At 38.4% G+C, this 21,444-nt stretch overlaps 1 protein-coding gene across 5 annotated transcripts in view; it reads right to left on the bottom strand.

Moving 5' to 3' along the window:
• MRTFB (myocardin related transcription factor B) overlaps positions 1 to 21,444 on the bottom strand; it is a 201,739-nt gene that overhangs the window by 26,781 nt on the left and 153,514 nt on the right. For all 5 annotated transcript variants that reach the window (XM_032605706.1, XM_032605707.1, XM_032605711.1 and 2 more), the window contains 3 exons: positions 20,301 to 20,462; positions 18,777 to 18,955; positions 1,994 to 2,128 (listed from right to left, as the gene is read on the bottom strand). In XM_032605706.1, coding sequence (XP_032461597.1) covers positions 1,994 to 2,128; positions 18,777 to 18,955; positions 20,301 to 20,462 — 476 coding nt within the window. The remainder of the gene's footprint in view (positions 1 to 1,993; positions 2,129 to 18,776; positions 18,956 to 20,300; positions 20,463 to 21,444) is intronic.

The following is a 21,444-nucleotide window of genomic DNA, read 5'->3' as shown; positions in this document are numbered from 1 at the left end:
CATCCCCGATCTTCACCAACCGGCACACTCTGTGTTTTATGTCCGTTCACCTCCAGCTCCTGTCCAAGGCGGAGGTACTGTGATGTTTTCTTCACTGCTTTATCTACTCCTCGTACCCAGAACAGCACCTGGCTGGCACCTTCTGGTGCACACAGAAGGTGCTCTATAAATATCTGCTGAATTAATGAATGATAAATGTGTATGCTAATTAGAAATCACTTGAATTATCAGGCACTTAAAATACATCACAATGTTAGAAAATATTCTTGTCGCTAAAACAGCCTCCTCCTGCAATCTCACAATATGAATCAATTCACTGTCATCTGCTTATTTTATCAATAATAAATTTTATTTCTAATCTTTTCAGACTGATCATAAAATGAATGGGGTCTGGGTTAAGAAGGGTTGACTATAATTGTTATGTAATAAAACAAGACCCAGACACAGTCAAGAAGGGGACAGAAATATAATAACCAGCATTCCTCAGACTAAATTGGCTGTTACCTGTTAGCCTGCACATGTCTATTCTCTTAGGACTGAGGATGGGAAATAGCTTTCCTCATAGAAAAACCCCAAAGAATTGTGGTCTGTTTCCTAATGTGTACCTATCCTTTCCTCTACTGGCAGAGTTCCCAGGATAGTCTTCTCAACCCCTCGGTCTCACATTCTTAAACAATGCCTTTTGCTCTAGAACTAAAGCCCTCCTTAAAGACAGACACTAGTGAGGAGCAGAAATTCAGAGAGCAGGAGAGGCAGCGAACAAATTCTCAGTATCTGCAGGGAAAGACGGGTTGGCATTCGAACCCCCTTTGTGCTATTGGTGGGACATGCTGGGGGTTGTGGGAAGAGGAGGTAAGAGCTGATTTTACTGGCACAGTTACACTTGCCACCCTCTGGGATTTCTGGTGAAGACGGTGAAATACACTGGTACGTGCCCTGAAGGCATGGACACCTGGGCACACGGATGAACAAAAGCGCCTTCTCTCCAGGGAGGTCAGGACAAGCACAGGTCCTGGGGACGAGGGGAGTGAGGAACACGCCCCAGGCTAGCTGCCTTCTAGGAGTGCTGCAATGGCTAACTGGGAAGGAAGGATGAAGGCCAGACTGGGATTCGGAGACGGGGTCCTTCTGGCCTTGTCACTTCCTCACTTCTCTGGGCCTCAGTCTCCTCATCTGAAAGGTGCTGAGAGGCTTAGCTAGCTCTCTGAGGTCCTTTTGCAGTTCTAAAAGTTTGAGATCTGTGTTCTGCTAGTTTTGGCAAAAGTCACATCTGAAATGATTAAACTATTCCTCAGTTTATAACATGCCCCCCCTTTATTTACCGGTTCTAAACACACGTTAAAAAACTTAAGAAATGTATTATATATTGAAAAGTTGAATCTTCCTCGGAACTTCTAACTGAATTATTTTGACCAAGTGAAATGCATGGAACAGTGCCACAAATCTGCAGCTTGTCTGAAGAACAAATCAAGCTATCAGGCCAAATCTGCTAAATCAAAAAAATGTATTTGCTTCTCAAAAACCTTTAACCTGTCACATATCTGCAGTACCACTGAGTTTGACCTTGTGTATAAAGCCCCAAATCACGTTACCATTACAGGCATCTGCTTGTGAGATTCATGAATCCCAAGTACTATAGACTGTCTCTCTCTCCCTTGTTTGTTTCATCTTAGTGGCCTGGGTGGAAGCAGAATTGGGAACTGCTGATAAAATGATTCCCAAAGTCTTTCTGCACTGCTGCAGTCATTTTATACAGACTGAATTTTGTGCTGTTCTTCTGTGACCATCGAATGAGAGGTCATTTGTTGACGGTGGTGGTGGTTTCAGTTATGAAGGCCTGGGTGAGCAAGTCCTCCTGTGGTTTTGTTTTCAAGGCTTCAGGCTAAAAGGCAGGCCGGGCAACGTGGACACAGCTTTTGTCCTCTGTGCTCAGGGCTACACACCACAGTTGAAGGTAAAGACGCTCAAAGCGGCGTGCATGCAGGGTACCCACCTTCACCAGTGCTGGCCCAGGCTTTGCTGAGGACACGGTGTTGGTGGGGAGGACAGGCGCTGTGGACCGTGTGGGGGGCTGGTCTGCAGTAGGCGTTTTCAAGAATTCAGGAACTGCTGGGGACACTGAAGTAAACTGGTGGAAAAGGCAGAAAGGGGACAAGTCTGTGAAATCAATGACAGTGAAAAGAGAAAAACCAAAATTATAAGGGGATGACCTCATTTTTTAAAAAGTCCACTAGAAAAGAAACAAAAGAAAAATATAGTGTCATGTCTGAGACCCAGATGGTGGAATAACATGCTTTACGTCCGCCGAGCCAATGATTTAGTCTTTGCCCCGATAGCAATGAAAAGCTAAAGCTAAATAAGGCTAGACTGACAAAACTCTAGTGTTTTCTCAGAAATATGGCCAGAACTGTCCTTTTTTGGCAGGAAAAAAAGTCCAAGACTCCTGTAAAACTGATCAAAACAGTACATGGTGCTTGAAAGGTTTTCTTGCCCTATAGGTCACACTAATCTGGGCTAATTCAGATACGATATTTAGTCTATGAATCCCTTCGACCACACCCCAGATCCACCGTCAGGAAGCCTCTGGTAAGAAAGCTTCCACTTCCTGGAGGCCCACTCCACGCATGTGTCCTTCAACGTGCTTTACAGCTTCTGCTCCCATCTCCAAACCTGACCAGCACTCTTGTCAACCATCCCATCGCCCTCCGCCCCTCCCATTTCTTGCAGCAGGAGAAAACCTGAAGAATATATTGATAGGATTGACCTATGCATTGACAGTCCCCTCACACTTAAAGCAAGAAGTGAATTCGTTGCCTAGGCCAAAATAAGCAATGACTGAATCTCAATGTGGGGTCATATATTAATAAAGGAAGCATCACAACCCAACAGACTATTCCCACTAGCAATCTTCTTTAAGTAGATTTTAAGTATTCACTTACTGGAAAGAGACAGTACTATTGTAATAAATCAGTTAAACGTTGCACTGATTGCTACTTGGACCCAACAGCCTTATCTTAAAGGAAAATGGCTTCATCATTTCCACTTCCCCGAACAACTGTCCAATTCATTATAATAATCAAAATCGGTTCTCTTGTCGAAGCATTTGGGTTTAAAAAATAGCAAACTGTATTTTCCCTCCTTAAAATAAATGACCTGAAAACTCAGAGGGCTATTAGCAGCAAGAAATATGATACTTGGCACGTACTAGTTACTCAATAAATATTTGTTTAATGGGTGAATGGAAATTCCTGGTGGCGTTACTCACGCTGGGTCACGCCCTCCGGCCCCGCTGAGCCTGGGAGATGGGTGTGGGTGCAGTTGACTGTCCATGCCCATGTCGCCTCTCTCCCTGAGCTTTGTTTTCATTTTGCCACTGATTTCAATTTTAAGTAACTGTTAGTAAGTGTTGATGGTATAAAAGACTTGACTTTTTAAAGATGGCAATTTCATTTTCAAACAGAAATGAAGGAACTCCTCCACGAGTCTTGACACCTATGTTCCAGGGTGACTTCTGTCCCCAAACAGCCCCGAGACAGCCAGCTCCTCAGTGAACCTCCGAGATGTGCAGTGAACGATGACGGCCAGCTGACCCCTGCTTTAAGGGATATGGTTTTATGTTGTTTTCCTTTCACTTTGTACTTTTTTTGGAAACGAGGATACTTATCTCTGGGTCAGTTTTCACGCAGGGGAAGAACATTCTTTGGCTATTAAATAGTTGGCATGTGAAGTAGAACCAGATATTTGAATTCTGAAATATAGATATGTATATATTTCCTTGCAAATAAATTCTACTAACCTGGCAAGCTATTTTTTACCAGCCCAGCCCCTGCTGACTAATAATGATAGTAATGATTTATTGGAGAGCAGTCTTAATAATCTGAAAAATAACCCAGGTACATGAATGTGGTATCAGTTGTAATATCTATGAAAACGTTTGGCCTGTATTTCTAGACTTTGCCTAACTGACTTCAACCTTGATTACTAATACTCCCATCTTATTAGCTGCTTTGGTATTTTAGTGTGACTCTGCTACCCAGAAAACCACAGACTTCAGCATAATACAAGAATAGCTCAACTGAGATACACTGATTGTTAACTTTACCTAATCTGAAGATAAATTCTGGTTAAAAAGGGAGAAATATCTAAACGCTTCTTTACATTTTGCTGGTCTTTTTTATGTGCCTTAGAAAGGACCGCGCCCTGCCCCCGCCCCCGCCCCAATCTTAGATCATATCTAAATGTTAGAATTCTAGTGGCTAGAATTACCCCCAAAGTCTAAATATTAATGTTGTTGAAATGATAGTATTCCAAAAAGGACCACAAGAATATCCAAGGCATAGAGGATACTACGCTTATTTTGTTCCACAGTAAGTTGAGCAATATGTTAAAATCTTAAAAGAGTCCTTTAAATATGTTTAAATTGACACCAAGATCTAAATTCACCTTATGGACTATCAAAATTTAATCTCAGAATGATCTTTTCTCCAAAGAAACAAAAAAGCTTAAAACTGTGCTTTGTTTTACTGGATCTGATACACTGTTCTCACCATAACTTCGTCTCATGACAACACGGTTCTTTGTCATCATAACACCATGAAAGGAAATGTCAGGAAAACATTGTCGTTTACCAGTGGGTATTTATGCTTTAAATAAAACTCAAAAGAAAGCACTTCAAATTTTAAAGACTGATCCTTCTCTTATTAGAAATTACTATGGAAAAGTTCTGCTACAAAAGAAAAAAGAGCAAATGTTTAAGCTGATTAGAGTTTTAAAATATTTCAGGTATCTGCACTGGCTCCTTCTGAAAAGATGACACATTTGCCAAAGACCAATCATTCTTCTCTGGTAAGTTCCGTTTTTATTAGAATTCCTTTATGCAGTCTAGAGGGATAGAAACTAGCTATTTAAAAACAAAACTTTTTTGTACTATAGATTTCAAATCTACAATAAATGTGTTTTTAATTTAGGATGTAGCAGAGATCTTAATTAAGATGGCAGAATGCAAATTAGAAATTCAAGATGCAGTTATTCTTTAAATATTTCCATATTCCAATCCTCAAATAAAATGAATGAGTTGAATACAAATCAAAAACATATGCTTTGTATATTTAGTGGATGGATATTTTACGTAAAATTCTAGCTCTGTTAAAACATATCACCTAGCATTACCCCTTGTTTCTGTAATATATAGTTATAAGTTTAAGTGTTTTATTTATAGAACAAGTAGCTGAACATTAAAATCTACTGGCACGGACTTCCCTGTGGTTCAGTGGTTAAGACTCTGCACTTCCCATCAACAGAGGAATGGATAAAAAAGATGTAGTATACATATACAATGCAATATTACTCAGTCATAAGAAAGGAATGAAATAATGCCATTTGCAGCAACATGGATGGACCTAGAGATTGTCATACTGGGTGAAGTAAGTCAGACAGAGAAAGACAAATACCATATGATATCACTTAAATGGGGAATCTAAAAAGAAATGATACAAATGAACGTATTTACAAAAGAGAAATGGACTCACAAACTTAGAGAATGAACTTAAGGTTACTGGGGAGGAAGGGTGAAGGGAAGGGATAGTTAGGGAGTTTGGGATTGACATGTACACACTGCTATATTTAAAAAGGATAACCAACAAGGACCTACTGTATAGCACAGTTGGAACTGTGCTCAATGTTACGTGGCAGCCTGGATAGGAGGGGAGTCTGGGGGAGAATGTATACGTGTATACGTATGGCTGAGTCGCTTTGCTATGCACCTGAAACTATCACAACATTGTTTATTGGCTATACTCCAATATAAATTTAAAAGTTAAAAAAAAAAAAAAAAGACTGTGCTTCCAATGCAGGGGGTACAGGTTTGATCCCTGGTCGGGGAAGTTCCACATGCCCCGTAGCACCACTGGCACAATAGCTAGTGGACTTTTAGTTGGTACTTGAATACCTGATTAGTACTGAGCCTTCATGTATCCCTCATTTTAAAAAATCGATTATTTTTAAAAATTGTGGTAAAATGTACATAACATAAAATTTACCAAACCATTTTAAAGTGTATAACTGTATGTCATTACGTACATCCACGTTGTTCTGCAACCACTACCACTATCCGTTTCCAGAACTTCTTCATCACCCCAAACTGAAACTCTGTGCTCACTAAACAACAATATGCCATTCTCCCCTCCCCGCAGCCCCTGACAACCACCATCTACTCCCCGTATCTATTAATTTAACTACTCTTGGTATCTAATGTAAGTGGAATCATACATTTGTCTTTCTGTGACTGGCTTATTTCACTTAGCATAATGTCCTCAAGGTTCATCCACGTTGTAGCTTGTGTCAGAATTCCCTTCTTTTTAAGGCTGAATAATACTCTGCTGCATGGGAACCACATTTTGTTTATCCATTCTACTGGCACATGGGTTACTACTACCTTTTAGCTATTAAATAACAGCCAAATAGTAAATAATGCTGCTATGAGCATGGGTGTACAAATTGCTGTTCAAGTTCCTGCTTTCAGTTCTTCTGGCCATAAACCCAGAAGTGGAATTGTTGGATCTTATGGTAATTCTATTTTTAACTTTTTGAGGAACTACCATACCATTTTCCATAGCCGTTTGCACCACTTATTTCACAATTCCACCAACAGTGCACAGGGGTTCCAATTTTTCCAGATCCTTGCTGAGAACTTAATTTCTGTTCTTTTTGATATTCTAACGGTATGAGGCGATATCTCATTGTGGTTTTGATTTGCATTTCTCTAGTGATTCGTGATGTTGAGCATCATTTCATATGCTTGTTGGTCTTTATATATCCTCTTTGAAGAAATGTCTGTTAAAGTCCTTAGCCCATTTTAAAATCAGGTTATTTATAGTTTTTGTTGTTGATTTGTGGGAGTTCTTTATATACTCTGGATATTAGCCCCTTATCAGATACACGATTTGCCAATATTTTCTCCCATTCTGTGGGTTGCTTTTCACTCAGTTGATAGTGTGCTTTGATGCAGTTTTTAATTAATTAATTATTTATTTTTGGCTGCATTGGGTCTTCGTTGCTGGGCGCAGGCTTTCTCTAGCTGCGACAAGTGGGGGCTGCTCTTTGTTGTGGTGCACAGGCTTCTTATTGCGGTGGCTTCTCTTGTTGCGGAGCACGGGCTCTAGGCACGCGGGCTTCAGTAGTTGCAGCACACGGGCTCAGTTGTTGTGGCTCACGGGCTCTAGAGCACAGGCTCAATAGTTGTGGCACATGGGCTTAGATGCTCTGCAGCACGTGGGATCTTCCTGGACCAGGGCTCGAACCCGTGTCCCCTGCGTTGGCAGATGGATTCTTAACCACTGTGCCACCAGGGAAGTCCTGCACAGTTTTTGATTTTGATGAAGCCTAATTATCTATTTTTCTTTTGTTTCCTGGTGTCATATCTAAGAGAGCATTGCCAAATCCAATGTCATGAGGATTTCCCCTATGTTTTTTCCCTAAGAGTTTTATAATTCTAACTCTTATGTTTAGGTCTTTGTCCATTTTGAGTTAATCTTCATATATGGTGTTAGGTAAGGATCCAACTTCATTCTTTTGCCTGTGGACATCCAATTTTCTTAACACCATTTGTTGAAAAGACTGTCCTGTTTCTATTGAGTAACCTTGACACTGTGTCTAAAATCACTTGACCATATATGTGAAGATTTATTTCTGGGTTCTTTATTCTATTCCATTGGTCTATATGTCTGTCTTCATGCCAGAACCACACTGTTTGCTGTAGCTTTGTAGTAAGTCTGAAATCAGGAAGTATGAGACCTCCAACTTTATTCCTTTTCAAGACTGTTTTGACTTATTTGGGGTCTCTTGAGATTCCATATGAATTTTAGAATAAATTTTTCCACTTCTGCAAAAACTTGTCCTTGGGATTTTGATAGGAATTTGTACCGAATCTGTATATTGCTTTTGGGTAGTACTGACATAACCACAATATTAAGTCTTCTAATCCGTGAGTGTGAGATGTCTTTCCATTTATGTGTTTGGTTGATTTTTTGTAGTGATTCCTATCTCATTTCCTTTGTGTACATTCTATAGATATTTTCTTTGTTGTTACCATGGGGATTACACATAACATCCTAAAGCTATGACATCTAACTTATATTGACACCAGCTTCAGTTATTTACAAGAACTACTTTACAGTTATGTCTCCCCACTTTATATTATGTCACTAATTACATCATTATATATCATGTAGCCATTAACATAGATTTATAATTTTTGTGCATTTGTTACTTAAATCCTGTAGAAAATAAAAAGTGGAGTTATACACCAAAATTACAATAATACCATTCCTTATATTTGTCGATGTACTTACCTTTACCAGAGGACTTTGTATTTCTGAATGGCTTTGAGTTATTGTCTAGCATCCTTTCATTTCAACTTAAGGGCTCTCTAGCATTTCTTACAGGGCAGGTCTAATGATAATGAACTCCTTTGATTTTTTTGTTTGGCTTTGTTGTTTTAATTTCTCCCTCATTTTTGAAGGACAGTTCTGCTGGATATAGAATTCTTGGTTGACAGTTTTTTCTTTCAGCACTTAGATATATCATCACAATATGTCTTCTGGCCTGCAGTGTTTCTGCTGAGAAATCCACTGATATTCTTACTGGGAGATTTCCTCTTATATGCGATAAGTGACTTTCCTTGCTGCTTTCAAGATTGTCTCTGTCTTTGACTTTTGACAATTTGATTTTTATGTGTCTCAGTGTGGATCTCTTTGAGTTTATTCTCTTTGGCATTCATTGAGCTTCTTGGATTTGTGTATCCATGTCTTGCCCCAAATTTGCAAAACTTTGGGTCATTGTTTCTTCAATTCATTTCTCTGCCCCTTTCTCTCTCTTCTCCTCTCGGACTCCCATAATGCCCATATTGATCTGCTTGATGGCATCCCATAAGTCTCTTAGGCTCTGTTCACTTTTCTTCATTCTTTTTGTCCTCAGACTCAATAATTTCAAATGACCTGTCTTCAAGTTTGCTGATATTTTTTGCTGTCTGAGTCTGCTGTTGAAACCCTCTAATGGATTTTTCAATTCAGTTAGTGTATTTTTCAGCTCCATAATAAAGAAAAACAATAATTTCTGTTGACATTCTCGTTTTGTTCATATATTGTTTCCCTGATTTCCTTTAGTTCATTGCTTGTGTTTTCCTTTAGCTTTTTGAGCATATTTAAGACAGTTAAAGTCTTTGTTTAGGAAGTCTGATGTGTGTGTTTCTTCAGGGATAGTTTCTGGAGATTATTTTGTTGCTTCGAATGGGCCGTATTTTCCTGTTTTTTGTATGCCTTTTTGTTTTTTGGTGGTGGTGGGGTGTTGTATCTTTGGTTTAAAATTGGGCATGTGAAGAAACATCCACCTCTCACAATCTTGGCAGACTGTTGTTGAAGACCTTCACTAATTTTATGGGCCTCCGGGCCTTGGGATTAACTCTGGGTGGAGGCTTAAGGTTTTGTCAAGTCTTTTCTGAGCATGTGTCCTGTCTGGGCCTAAGTGCATGGTTTTTTTGCTTGGTTCTGTTTATTAAATTTAAAAATTTCCCTTCATGCATGCCTGCTTTTAAATGTCTTAATTTCCCAGAGTCTCCCCCTAGCTTCTTCTCAGGGCCTTAAAGAGTTCTGCTGCATTCTTTGGCCTGCAATCTACTGCCCTCAGGTGTCTGGGCCTGCAGTTCCTCTACAATTTTCACATGATGTGGCTCCTGCCACTACCTTCTACAGCTTCTGCTAGCCTGAGATCCAAACTATGCAATTTCCCCTGTCTGAGTTCTGAGTCAAACAAGTCAGACACTAGTCCCTTGGCCAGCCCACAACAGGCCAGAATATTGCAAACAAATTCTGCTCTACTCCTTCCATCCTGAGGGAGGGAACTGGGTATTGGGCCACTTCCTCTGACTATGCCATGCTGGGAAGGGTGTGGGCAAGGTTGAGTGAAAACACCATGACATTTTCTACATTTTTGAATGTGGCTTTTTCTTGATTGGGTGTTTGGTTGGTGTAGATATCTGACTGGTTTTCAGAGCTCTTATAAATTTATTTTAGTCAGTCTGTAGTTTATTTAATGCTTCTGTGAGAGAATGAGGGCCTGGACCTTCCTATTCTGCTGTATTGTTGATGTGCAGTATCTTATATAGTGAGACACTGTTAAATATGCAAATACATGCACAAAAATCTCAATGTGAGCCTATTTATTTAGTACTTCTAATTTTTAATAGTTCAATTATAACCAATACTGCAACTATTAAAATAATTCCACACAGCAGAAGGGCGATTAGTCAGAGTATCACCAACTACTCTAATCATTAGCGAATTTGTTACTTTTGGTGGTAACTTCATAACATAAAAATTTCATTAATACTTTAGGATCAACTTTGGAAAACCTAGAGCCAAAGTCCACCTTATTTAATTAAATACAGTCCTCTTTATAAAGTTGTTACATATTATTTATTATATTCTCCAGAATCATGTAGAATGTCTATTACAACCTTTGTGTGACCATGCTGGTGATTCACAGTGAGTTAAAGTGACCATTAGGGGCCAGAATGTGGAAGCATAATAAATATTAAAATTACTGTTATTCATTTTTGGTAAGTGAATGATGTTACTTGAGTAGACTATATAGCAGAGAAAAAAATGTTATGTATGTTATTTCTTGGGTAATACAAATACCAGTTGTCACTATGAGTCATAACAGGATGAAACAGGATGATGTTCTGGAAAATAGTCTTAAGAAGAATCTCACACTGTTGGCCTAATAAGAACAAAGTCATTAGTTCAAATCCCCTGCAGGCCAGACAGATGCTTTTTCATGATATCTGCCCCCAGATAATATATATAAAGTAGGTTGTTCAGTGCCTGAACAACACTGAAGTAAGTGTAATGGCCAGCAGATGTTGGCCATTATTTATCATCATCTCAGTTATATTCAATAAAGATTTATTAATTAATAAATAAATAGGAAAGGCCTATTCTGCATAATGCACCATTTTAGGCACTTTTCTGTTGGTCACAGGAGAACTGAGTTAAGAATTGGGATGGAACACAACTTCACAGTTAATGTTGAAAACCAGCTCAAAAATCTATTAATAGTGGCAGACTCCTCTTGATATATAAGTTATAAAAAGCATAACTGAAGGGGTAATCATAGGAATTACAGTCAATATCTTTGATGTCCTATTCAGGCCTTTACTGATAAGTGTTTGTAATAAAAGTCTAATTTTGATTATTTAGTATATATGTACACGGCTTACATATTAGACCTTGCTTATTCTCTTTGTTAGCTTAAACCTAAAATTTCTCTATTATTTGGCAAAAGGTCATCTACCTGAAAGTTACTTGAAACAATGGTAAAAAATAGTTTGCCAAATTCTCCTAAGCTTGTCTTCCTGAAAATACAGAGTAAGTGTCCAAGAAGTTGCTTTCAGTACTACTTTGAATTTGAACACAGATCCTGTCAGATCATACTTACAGTTAAACATTTGGGTGTTTATAATAAATGATTAATTAAATGACTTAAGAAATCATTGAGAGAAAAAAAGTCCTCAGATTAAAAGGCCCAGTGTCACAGCTTGTGGTACCCACGTGTGGCTTGCTGGTCTTAATTTTCTACAGCTTTCCATTGTTCAAGAGTTGCTTCAGCATAAAAATAAATTGAGCTCCAATATGTGATGTGTGTTTCATTAATATTTTGGCAAATTCCTTTCCAGCTGTACTTTGATCAGAATTGAAAAGACAAGAGGAAAGTCCAAGGAAAAGCAGTTTTAGTCTCTTACAGACCACAAAGGAATAATAGATATTTCAAAGAATTTACATTTTGAAGGAAGGTCGTGGTCGTGTTTACACTGTTCACATTGTGAGGTCATTAGCTTTTTAGCACTGGGATTGTAAAACAAGTGCCTGAAAAATCTGTTTCTTGCCTAGATATTATGTGTTAAAATTTTTTTTTTGGTAGGGAATGTTTCTTTTATTTGAACACTTTCCTGTAGGACTTAAACTTCTGGTATCTATCCGTGTGTTTTGAAAAAGAATTAAGGAGATTATATGTCATAAGACATTTTGGAATACAGCAAGGCATATGGAAATCTTGAGCCTAATTTTCTCCCAACTAATTATCTTTAAGTATAACTTTTAAAGAACCTAGAAGAAATTCCCTGAATTGGTCTTGAACATTACAGTAAGCCAAGTAGGAAAATAAATGAACAGGAAAATTAGAAAAATGTGTTTAAGCCATAGGATTAAATGCACAGCATAAAATGATGATGAATAACCATATGAAAAAACTTCAGGTAAACAAGAAGCAAAGTGAAATTTATGTCAGAGCCACTCAAAAGTGTGGTCTGTGGACCTTTGTTACCTGCCAGTGACAAGGACAGGAAGTCTTAGGAAATTTGATGTCATCCCATTACTTTTATTTTATTTTAAAGAGGATTAGTCCACAATGCATTGGAAATTAAACTATATAAAAAAACAAACATATTGGGACTTCCCTGGTAGCACAGTGGTTATGAATCTGCCTGCCAGTGCAGGGGACATGAGTTCGATCCCCGGTCCGGGAAGATCCCACAGGCCGCAGAGCAACTCAGCCCGTGCGCCACGACTACTGAGCCTGTGCTCTACAGCCCGCGAGCCACCAACTACTGAGCCCGTGCCCCACAACTACTGAAGCCCTTGCGCTTAGAGCCCACGCTCCGCAACGAGAAGCCACCGCAATGAGAAGCCCGTGCACCGCAATGAAGAGTAGACTCCGCCCACCGCAACTAGAGAAAGCCTGCATGCAGCAACAAAGACCCAACGCAGCCAAATATAAATAAAATAAATTAAAAAAAAAAAGATTTAAGAATATGCTTAACATACAGCCAAGTTCACGATATGTTGAGAATAGTTTAGTAGTGTTTACAGCAGAATTTCAAATTGTAAAAATAAAAAATAAAAGGAATATACATATACTTAGGAAAGTTTGTAAGAGGAGTTACGGGTGATTTAAACAAAACAAAACAAAACAAACATATTATTCCTTCACTACAGGCAGTTTGAGGAACACTGGTCTACAGTAACTAAATTCACCATCAAACTCGTATACTGAGTTTCCATTTTAAAGATTAAAAACTAAGAATATCAAAGAACACCCAAAACACAAGATGTTTATGCTGCTCTTTTAAAATGAGGGGCTGTCCCTTCCCTCTGTAAACTTGATGTCCAATGAGAAGGAATCTTTTCAGGTACTTTCCCTTAAACTAGAAAATGTGAAAGTAATTATATTTAGGGAGATAAATATATTTTACATATATATCAAATGAGGTGCCTGGACAAACACTAGATAACAGTGAATATAATTAAAGTATAAAATTTGCCAAAACAGGGCTTCCCTGGTGGCGCAGTGGTTGAGAGTCCGCCTGCCGATGCAGGGGACGCAGGTTCGTGCCCCGGTCCAGGAAGATCCCACATGCCACAGAGCGGCTGGGCCCATGAGCCATGGCCGCTGAGCCTGCGTGTCCGGAGCCTGTGCTCCACAACAGGAGAGGCCACAGCAGTGAGAGGCCCGCGTACCACACACACACACACACACACACAAAATTTGCCAAAACAAAACCTAATTATCACTTCTAGACACAAAAATCCCAAAGACTTTATAGGCATCATAAAGTTGGCCTCTGCAGTTGATTAAGAAAACAGAAACAGGGCTTCCCTGGTGGCGCAGTGGTTGAGAGTCCGCCTGCCGATGCAGAGGACACAGGTTCGTGCCCCGGTCCGGGAAGATCCCACATGCCGTGGAGCGACTGGACCCGTGAGCCATGGCCGCTGAGCCTGCTCATCCGGAGCCTGTGCTCCGCAACGGGAGAGGCCACAACAGTGAGAGGCCCGCATACAGCAAAAAAAAAAAAAAGAAAAGAAAAGAAAACAGAAACAAAACAAATAACCTACAACATACTTGTGATCTGACATCAATACAGCACAGTTAACATGGACATGCTTTTTTAATTGCACAAATAAAAGTATAATATTAAGAATCTTTGTCAGAGTCCTTACTTATAAATACTAAAACACAATCAAAAGGAATTTTATAAAGGACACAATTTAAGAAGGTTTCAAGATATACGGTGCAGGAAATGTGTAATGGGTAAAGGTGCAGTAAGCCAGCCCTGATTCTAGGTTCTTTTACTTGAACGTGTAAGTAGGGAGTGCACCATTCTCTAAAGTGGGTCTTTTCCCAAAGGCACTATTGACAGATGAAAAGCAGACTATTAATGGTCTGTGTGTAAGTGGCAGAACTGGCATTGCAGCAACACTAAAGAGTGTTATAAAAACTAATGTTTAAGTTCATGAATGACCTGAGGCTTAGTGTGTGCTGCACTGGCAATAAATAGGCTGTATTTACTCTTCAGGAAACACTGCTATTCCTTTTTTCCTTCAAGGAATTCTGGAATGTCAGCCCATTGGGTGGGACAGCCTCCGGTTCAAGTTTCTCACTTATAAACTTAGCTGGAGACCAAGTTTCAAGACCAAAGCTAAGAACGTAATAGTACAAGCAATGCAGGGAAAAGGAGAATGATAGTCTCTTACTTACACAGGTGGAACTGTCATGAAGCCATCACCAGGTAGATGGCTGAGGTGACAAAAATTCTCTATTACTAAAAAGCTAAGGCCATGCTAAGATGTCCTGACCTACTCAGACAGAAACAGAACAAACAACCCAATTGGATAAGTAGAACTGTTTTCTAATGGTATGTACTTACATATTTGACATTCTTTTTAGCCTTTTTTTTTTTGTGGTATGCGGGCCTCTCACTGCTGTGGCCTCTCCCGTTGTGGAGCACAGGCTCCGGACGCGCAGGCTCAGCGGCCATGGCTCACGGGCCTAGCCGCTCCGCGGCATGTGGGATCTCCCCATACCAGGGCACAAACCCGTGTCCCCTGCATCGGCAGGCGGACTCTCAACCACTGCGCCACCAGGGAAGCCCTAGCCCTATTTTTAAAGCTCAAAACCAGGGTGCAGCAAATATGGTGAGAACAGTAGCGGCTAGTCTCCCTTCTCTCCGTTCCTGCTTGCTTAGACCTCAGACCATGGGCTGGTCGCTGACCCTCATCCTTCCTCCAGGCCAGGTTCCAGCGAAGCTGAGGGGCCAGTCACACTTGCCCTGTAAACTCTGACAGCAGAATATGAAGTGTAGCTACCCACACTACCTCTTGTGACTCCAAGAGGGAGAGGCTCTACTCGCAAATGAGAGAACACAAACACTGCTTCTACAAACTGGCGTCAGCACTCATGGTGCTAAATGCAATTCAACATTTATTGAGCACTCTTTCTGTACCAGGCCCTGTGCTAGGTTAAAGATAACACCCCCTCCCCCGCCCCCCTATTTCAGATCATGGTGATAAGTGCAATGAAGAAGATAATGCTGAAAGACACAGTTCCCAACAAATAGATATTCATGAATGAGAAGAAATGCCATAAGAAAATGTGCAAACATTTTTAATCCCCAAACTTCCATATTTCTCTGAACCCAGGCCTTCCCCCGTGAAAGGGTTAATAAGGCAGATAATTGCTAAATTCCTTTCCAATTCAAAAATTCTATGATGCTGGGCTTTAACAAGAACATTTTCTACTGAACTTGACCAATCCCGTTAAGTAGTTCAATAGTTTGGGCTTTAAGATAACTAAATACTATTAAAATTTCAGTAAGGTAGAAACACCATAAAGAGAGAGAAAAAACAACAGATTATGTGCAGCACAGAGTTCTTATAAAACCAAAAGAAACACTAACACTCACTGAAAAATAAGAAATGTAAATTTCCAATGCAATTATCAAAAAATATTAGATCTTTTGCATGCACTAGATTCTAAGTTTCTGACACATAATAGGTGCTTGATAAATATTTGTTGAACAAATGAATTCAATCTAACCAAAATCAAGGGGCCAATTAAAACATTCAAATCTCCAGTGTGCAAGGTTTAAAGTAATGATATTACCTACTTGTGATAAAGACATAGTGATAGTGAAATAAAGACTGTATTACTTTCCTGGAAGGCAGGTGAGTGCCTACCTTTTGCTTAACAAAAGATTGAAATCCATTTCATTATCTAGTAATTATTCAAAGAAATATTAGACAAATGCCCAACAATGTATGTATTAAAAAATCAGCATGTAGCAAGAATGTGAGAATACAACAGGGGCACTTGTGTGTTTAAGAATGAAAAGCAGGAAACAACTCTAGGTAACCAATAACAGGTAATTGGTTAAAAGAGATACAGTGTATCGGTTCAATTAAATACTGAGGTATAAAAGCAAGGAACACATACAGTTACCATATGACACAGCAATTCCACTCCAAGGTATATACCCAAGAGAAGTGAAAACATATGTCCACATAAAAACGTGTACACAAATGTTCATAGCACCATTATTCATAATAGCAAATGTTCACTAGCTGATGAATAAACAAAATGTGGTATATCAACACAATGGAATATTACTCAGCCATAACAAGGGATGATACTGATACATGCTACAACATGGATGAACCTTAAAAGCATTACACTAAGTGAAAGAAGCCTGTCACAAAAGGCCAGATATTGTATGATTCCATTTATATAAAATATCCAGAATAGGTAAATCCAGAGACAGAAAGTGGATTCCTGGTTGCTTAGGGCTGCGTGGAGGAGCTAACAGGGAGTGACTGCTGAGGGGTATGGGCTTCTTTTGGGGAAGATGAAAGTGTTCTGGAATCAGATAATGGTGAGAGTTGCACAAGTCTGTGAATATACTAGTAAGCAATGAATTATACACTTTAAAAGGGTGAATTTTCCCAGTACCATTTTTTTTTTTTTACAGAAATAGAAAAATCCATCTTAACATTAATACGGAATCTCAAGGGACCCCAAGTAGCCAAAACAGTCTTGAAAAAGAAGAACAGAAGTTGGAGATCTCACACTTCCTGATTTCAAAATTTACTATGAAGCTATAGTAATCAAAAGAGTGTGGTACTGACATAAAGACAGAGATATAGGCCAATGCAATAGAATAGAAAGCCCATAAATAAATTCCTTTGTACATGATCAGATGATCTTTGACAAGAGTGCCAAGACCATTCAGTGGGGGAAAGGACAGTCGTTTCAACAAATGGTGTTGGGAAAACTGGATATACACATGCAAAAGACTGAAGTTGGATCTTTAGCTTATACCATATTACAAAAATTAAAACCAATTAAAGACCTAAATATAAAACCCCAATCCATGAAAATCCTAGAAGAAAACAGGATCCAATCAATCCAAAACAATCCAATTCATGACATCAGATTTGGCAATGATTTCTTAGTGTGACGCCAAAAGCACAGGCAACAAAACCAAAAATACACAAGTGGGAGTAGATCAAACTTAAAAACTTCTGTCCATTAAAGGTTACTATCAACAGAGTGAAAAGGTGACACATGGAATGGGAGAAAGTATTTGAAAATTATATATCTGATAAGGGGTTAGTTAATATCTAGAACATATAAAGAACTCCTACAACTCAACAGAAAAACAAATGACCTGATTTTAAAGAGGGCAAAAGATCTGAATAGACATTTCTCCAAAGATGATATACAAATGGCCAACAAGCACAGGAAAAGATGCTCAACATCACTAATGATTACAGAAATGCAAATCACAACCACAGGTGAACATACTCAATGTCTTGTAATACTACAATGGAAAAGAATCTGAAAAAAAATATTTAAGTATATATACACACATATATATTTATATGTATAACTGAATCATTTTGCTGTGCACTTGAAACTAACATAACATTGTAAATTAACTATACTTCAATTAAAAAAAAAAACACAGTGAGATCACTTTGCACCACTAGAATAGCTACTATCAAAAGAACAGAAATTAACAAGTGTTGGTGAAGATGTGGAGAAATAGGAACACTTGTGCGCTGTTGGTGGGAATGTGAAATGTTGCAGTCAGTATGGAGGTTCCTTAAAAATTAAAAATAGAACTACCATATGATCCAACAATCCTATTTCTGGATATATGCCCAAAAGCACTAAAAGCAGGGTCTTGAAGAGATATTTCCACATTCACATACTCATCATTATTCACAATAGCCAAGAGATGGAAGCAACCCAATGTCCACTGATGAATGGATAAATAAAATGTGGAATATCTATAAAATGGAATATTATTCAGTCTTAAAACTGAAAGAAACCCCGTCACATGCTACAACATGAATGAACCTTGAGGACATTGTTAAATGATATAAGCCAGTCACAAAGACAAATACTGTATGATTCCATTTATACGAGATATTCAAAGTAGTCAAATTCATCGAGACAGAAATAGAATGGTGGTTAGCAGGCCTGGGGGAATGGGGAGTTGTTGTTTAACGGGTTTAAGTTTCAGTTTTGTAAGACAAAAAAGTTCTGGAGATCTGTTGCACAGCAATGTGAATATGTGTACCACTACAGAACTGTACACTTAAAGAGGTTAGAAAAAGGATGGATTTTATGATATGTGAGTTACATCTCAAAAAAAAGTTATATGAAAAACTTCTAAAGTGAGTTATAAAACAGTAAAATAAAAATATGTATATAGAACAGAAATAATGTAAGAATCTACTGAAAATGTTAGTAGTTGGATTACACATGACAAACCTATATTCTTCTTCACTTTCAGACTTCTCCTCTGGTGAAAACATATTACGTTGATATGTAAAAAACAAGCCACTTTCTCTGTTGAGGGGTAAAAACAAGAAAGGTGATACCTGGGCTGGAGTGTTTGTAGTCACAGGAGATGGCGATTCACTAACTTTTGGCTCACTTGGGGACGCGGCTGACCCCTGCGACTCCTGGCTGGCTGGCTGGTCTGGAGACAAAGCATCACTGCTGTCTTCGTCAAATGAGAAATCGCCCTGAGTTTGGGGATAGTCCTCCTTCCCAACACCTAAAGAAAGAAATGATTTTTAATTTATCTTGGACTTGGAATACCAAGGTTAAAATGAAAAAGGAGAAATATTATTCATTATAAGGACTTAAGAAGCTGGTTAAAAACAAAATTGAACATAATGTACTTCCCCATGGGAGAAGACACCACTATCTAAGATGAATACTTGGGGAAAAAAACCCAACCTGAATCAGATCAAGTCTTTGGATCCAAATACTAGTTATAGGAAGTACAGGAGACAAGAAAGTTTCTAATGACACCTAGGGATGCAAATGCATTCAGAAAAATCTAGTAATGTGGAAATGCTAGAGGATAAAAGCCTGTTCATCAACAAATAAAAAGTAAGGAAAGAAAGGAGGAGGAAGACCCACCCAGGAGATTGACTTAAGAGATACATCAGCTAAAGAGGCAATGTGTGGACCTTGTTTGGATCCAACATTTGGAATCCAGCTGTTAAAAAACGTTATAAGGCAAAATGGGGCTCTGACTGGGTATCTGTTGATAAGTCCCACTTCACAGAGCAGCCCTGCTGTACTGACATCTTACCTTTTGGGGCCCATTTCTTCGGAATTGAATGGAATCATAGTGAATTGTACTACTTAGAATTACTGACTACAGACTACCTAAGATTTAAATTCATACTAATGCAAAATATGAAGTCCCCATGATTAATGGAAACTATAATAGTTTTTTAAGTAGGAATATTAACTTTTCAAAATTGCTTGCTGAAAAAGTGGCATTATTCTGGAAAACAATTTTTTTCTGCTGAAGTTTATACCAGAAAAACATGGTAAACATTAGTAACTAAGTAGGGTAAGACTGGGATAAAATGGGCAGATTCTACCATTCTTAATGAATACATCTATACGCATCTGCTATTCACCTTGCTGAACTAAGACTGAACAAACTATTTTTACCTTTCCTAGAAGTAAACTGAACTAAAATAATGAAAAATCTGTAAAAATCTTAAAACAACAGGAACTAAACATAATACAATAAGTTTAACTTAGAAAACATGGTAACAAAATCAGAACTTAAAGACTTAAACATTGTAAAGCAACTATACCCTAATTAAAAAAAAAAAGACAGACTTAAACCTCAGATGTAACAAGAGGAATCTCTGTGGTAAGAGATGCTTGTCTTGTAATACATAATATAATAACACTAACAGTAATAATGGGAATCCGTGCAAATGTTAATCAATTTCTAATTTACCCAGAAAACAATAGTCATGATTAGTGCTGGCTTTTTAAATTAAATTTTTCTTATTTAAAACTGATTTTTCTTATTTAAAACTTCCAAGTTTCTTTTTCTCCCAGAAAACAGTAAAATTTTAGAGTCTTGCCTATAATTGCTTCCTTAACACTGGAGTCTACAGGAAGGATGTTTTTCTCTACCAGCTCCATAGGACCAGGTCTTTGAGCAATCTTTTCATTCAGATCATCAGCTAGTCGAGCTCTTTTCAACTTCATCTGAGTAGCCTGCAGGGATGGCTCTGCAAATGTTTCTAAAACAGGAAACACAGTTTCAACCATTACTTGAATTACTATTTCTATTCCATAATGTTATTTCAGGCCAACTAATTTAAACCGGTATAAACAGACTTACGTGTTCCTAACATATTTATGGAGAGACAATGACTGTTTAAGAATGCTCCTGTATACAATTTACATTTTTAGTCCTAGATAGCTTTATACCGTCTATACAGTATGGATGTCCTCAGACTCAAATTAATATGAACTCAAGCCAAAAATGGGGTCCTGCTATTGCTCATTTATGGTAGGAGAGTCAAATTCATATTTATTAGGCATTGGGGATACAGAGGATGAACAAGAGAGATGTGGTTCATGGCTCAAGAAGTTCGCAGTTTTAGATTTGGCTTCATTGGAAAGTCAATTCGTAGAAGGGGAGAAAATGTTATCTCAGGATATAAGCTTCTCTGCAGGAGTCAGTGGGAAGAGCTACAAATCACATCCTTCGGTCAATCCATGTGCATCTCAGAGTCCTTCATCGTAATTAAGAATTTGGGTTTATTCTGAATACATAACCTTGGGACATTCAATTACATAGTAATTAATAGTCATATAGAAGCATCAACTCATCTACCCACATACGCATAAAGTTGTATAACAGGTGTGATACTATATCGTAACTCATTCATTTGCATAATTCTGTCAATTACTTGTGTTTCTGGTAACTCTCATTATTTTATTACATTGTTCTAAATAATGCTTATGATTGATTAAAGATAATGATGAGGGGTTAGCCCAATACTGAGTTGAAAGTCGCTTGCCCCTTAAATTATTCAGTATAAGGTCTTTTAATGAAATTCCCTGTAAGTGACGTCAGGATTATCTGATGTTCTTCATTCTGTAGGTTAGATGGCCTGGCTGAGGCCCAAAGAGCACTGAGACCCCAAGGGCCAATAAACTACCCTCCAGCACAGCTGATCACTTGTCTTTCTACTGGTTAAGTTATGTGCTTACCAA

This window comes from Phocoena sinus, chromosome 15 (genome assembly GCF_008692025.1).
Source record: "Phocoena sinus isolate mPhoSin1 chromosome 15, mPhoSin1.pri, whole genome shotgun sequence".
NCBI lineage: Eukaryota > Metazoa > Chordata > Mammalia > Artiodactyla > Phocoenidae > Phocoena > Phocoena sinus.
This window is presented reverse-complemented; position numbering and strand designations above follow the sequence as displayed.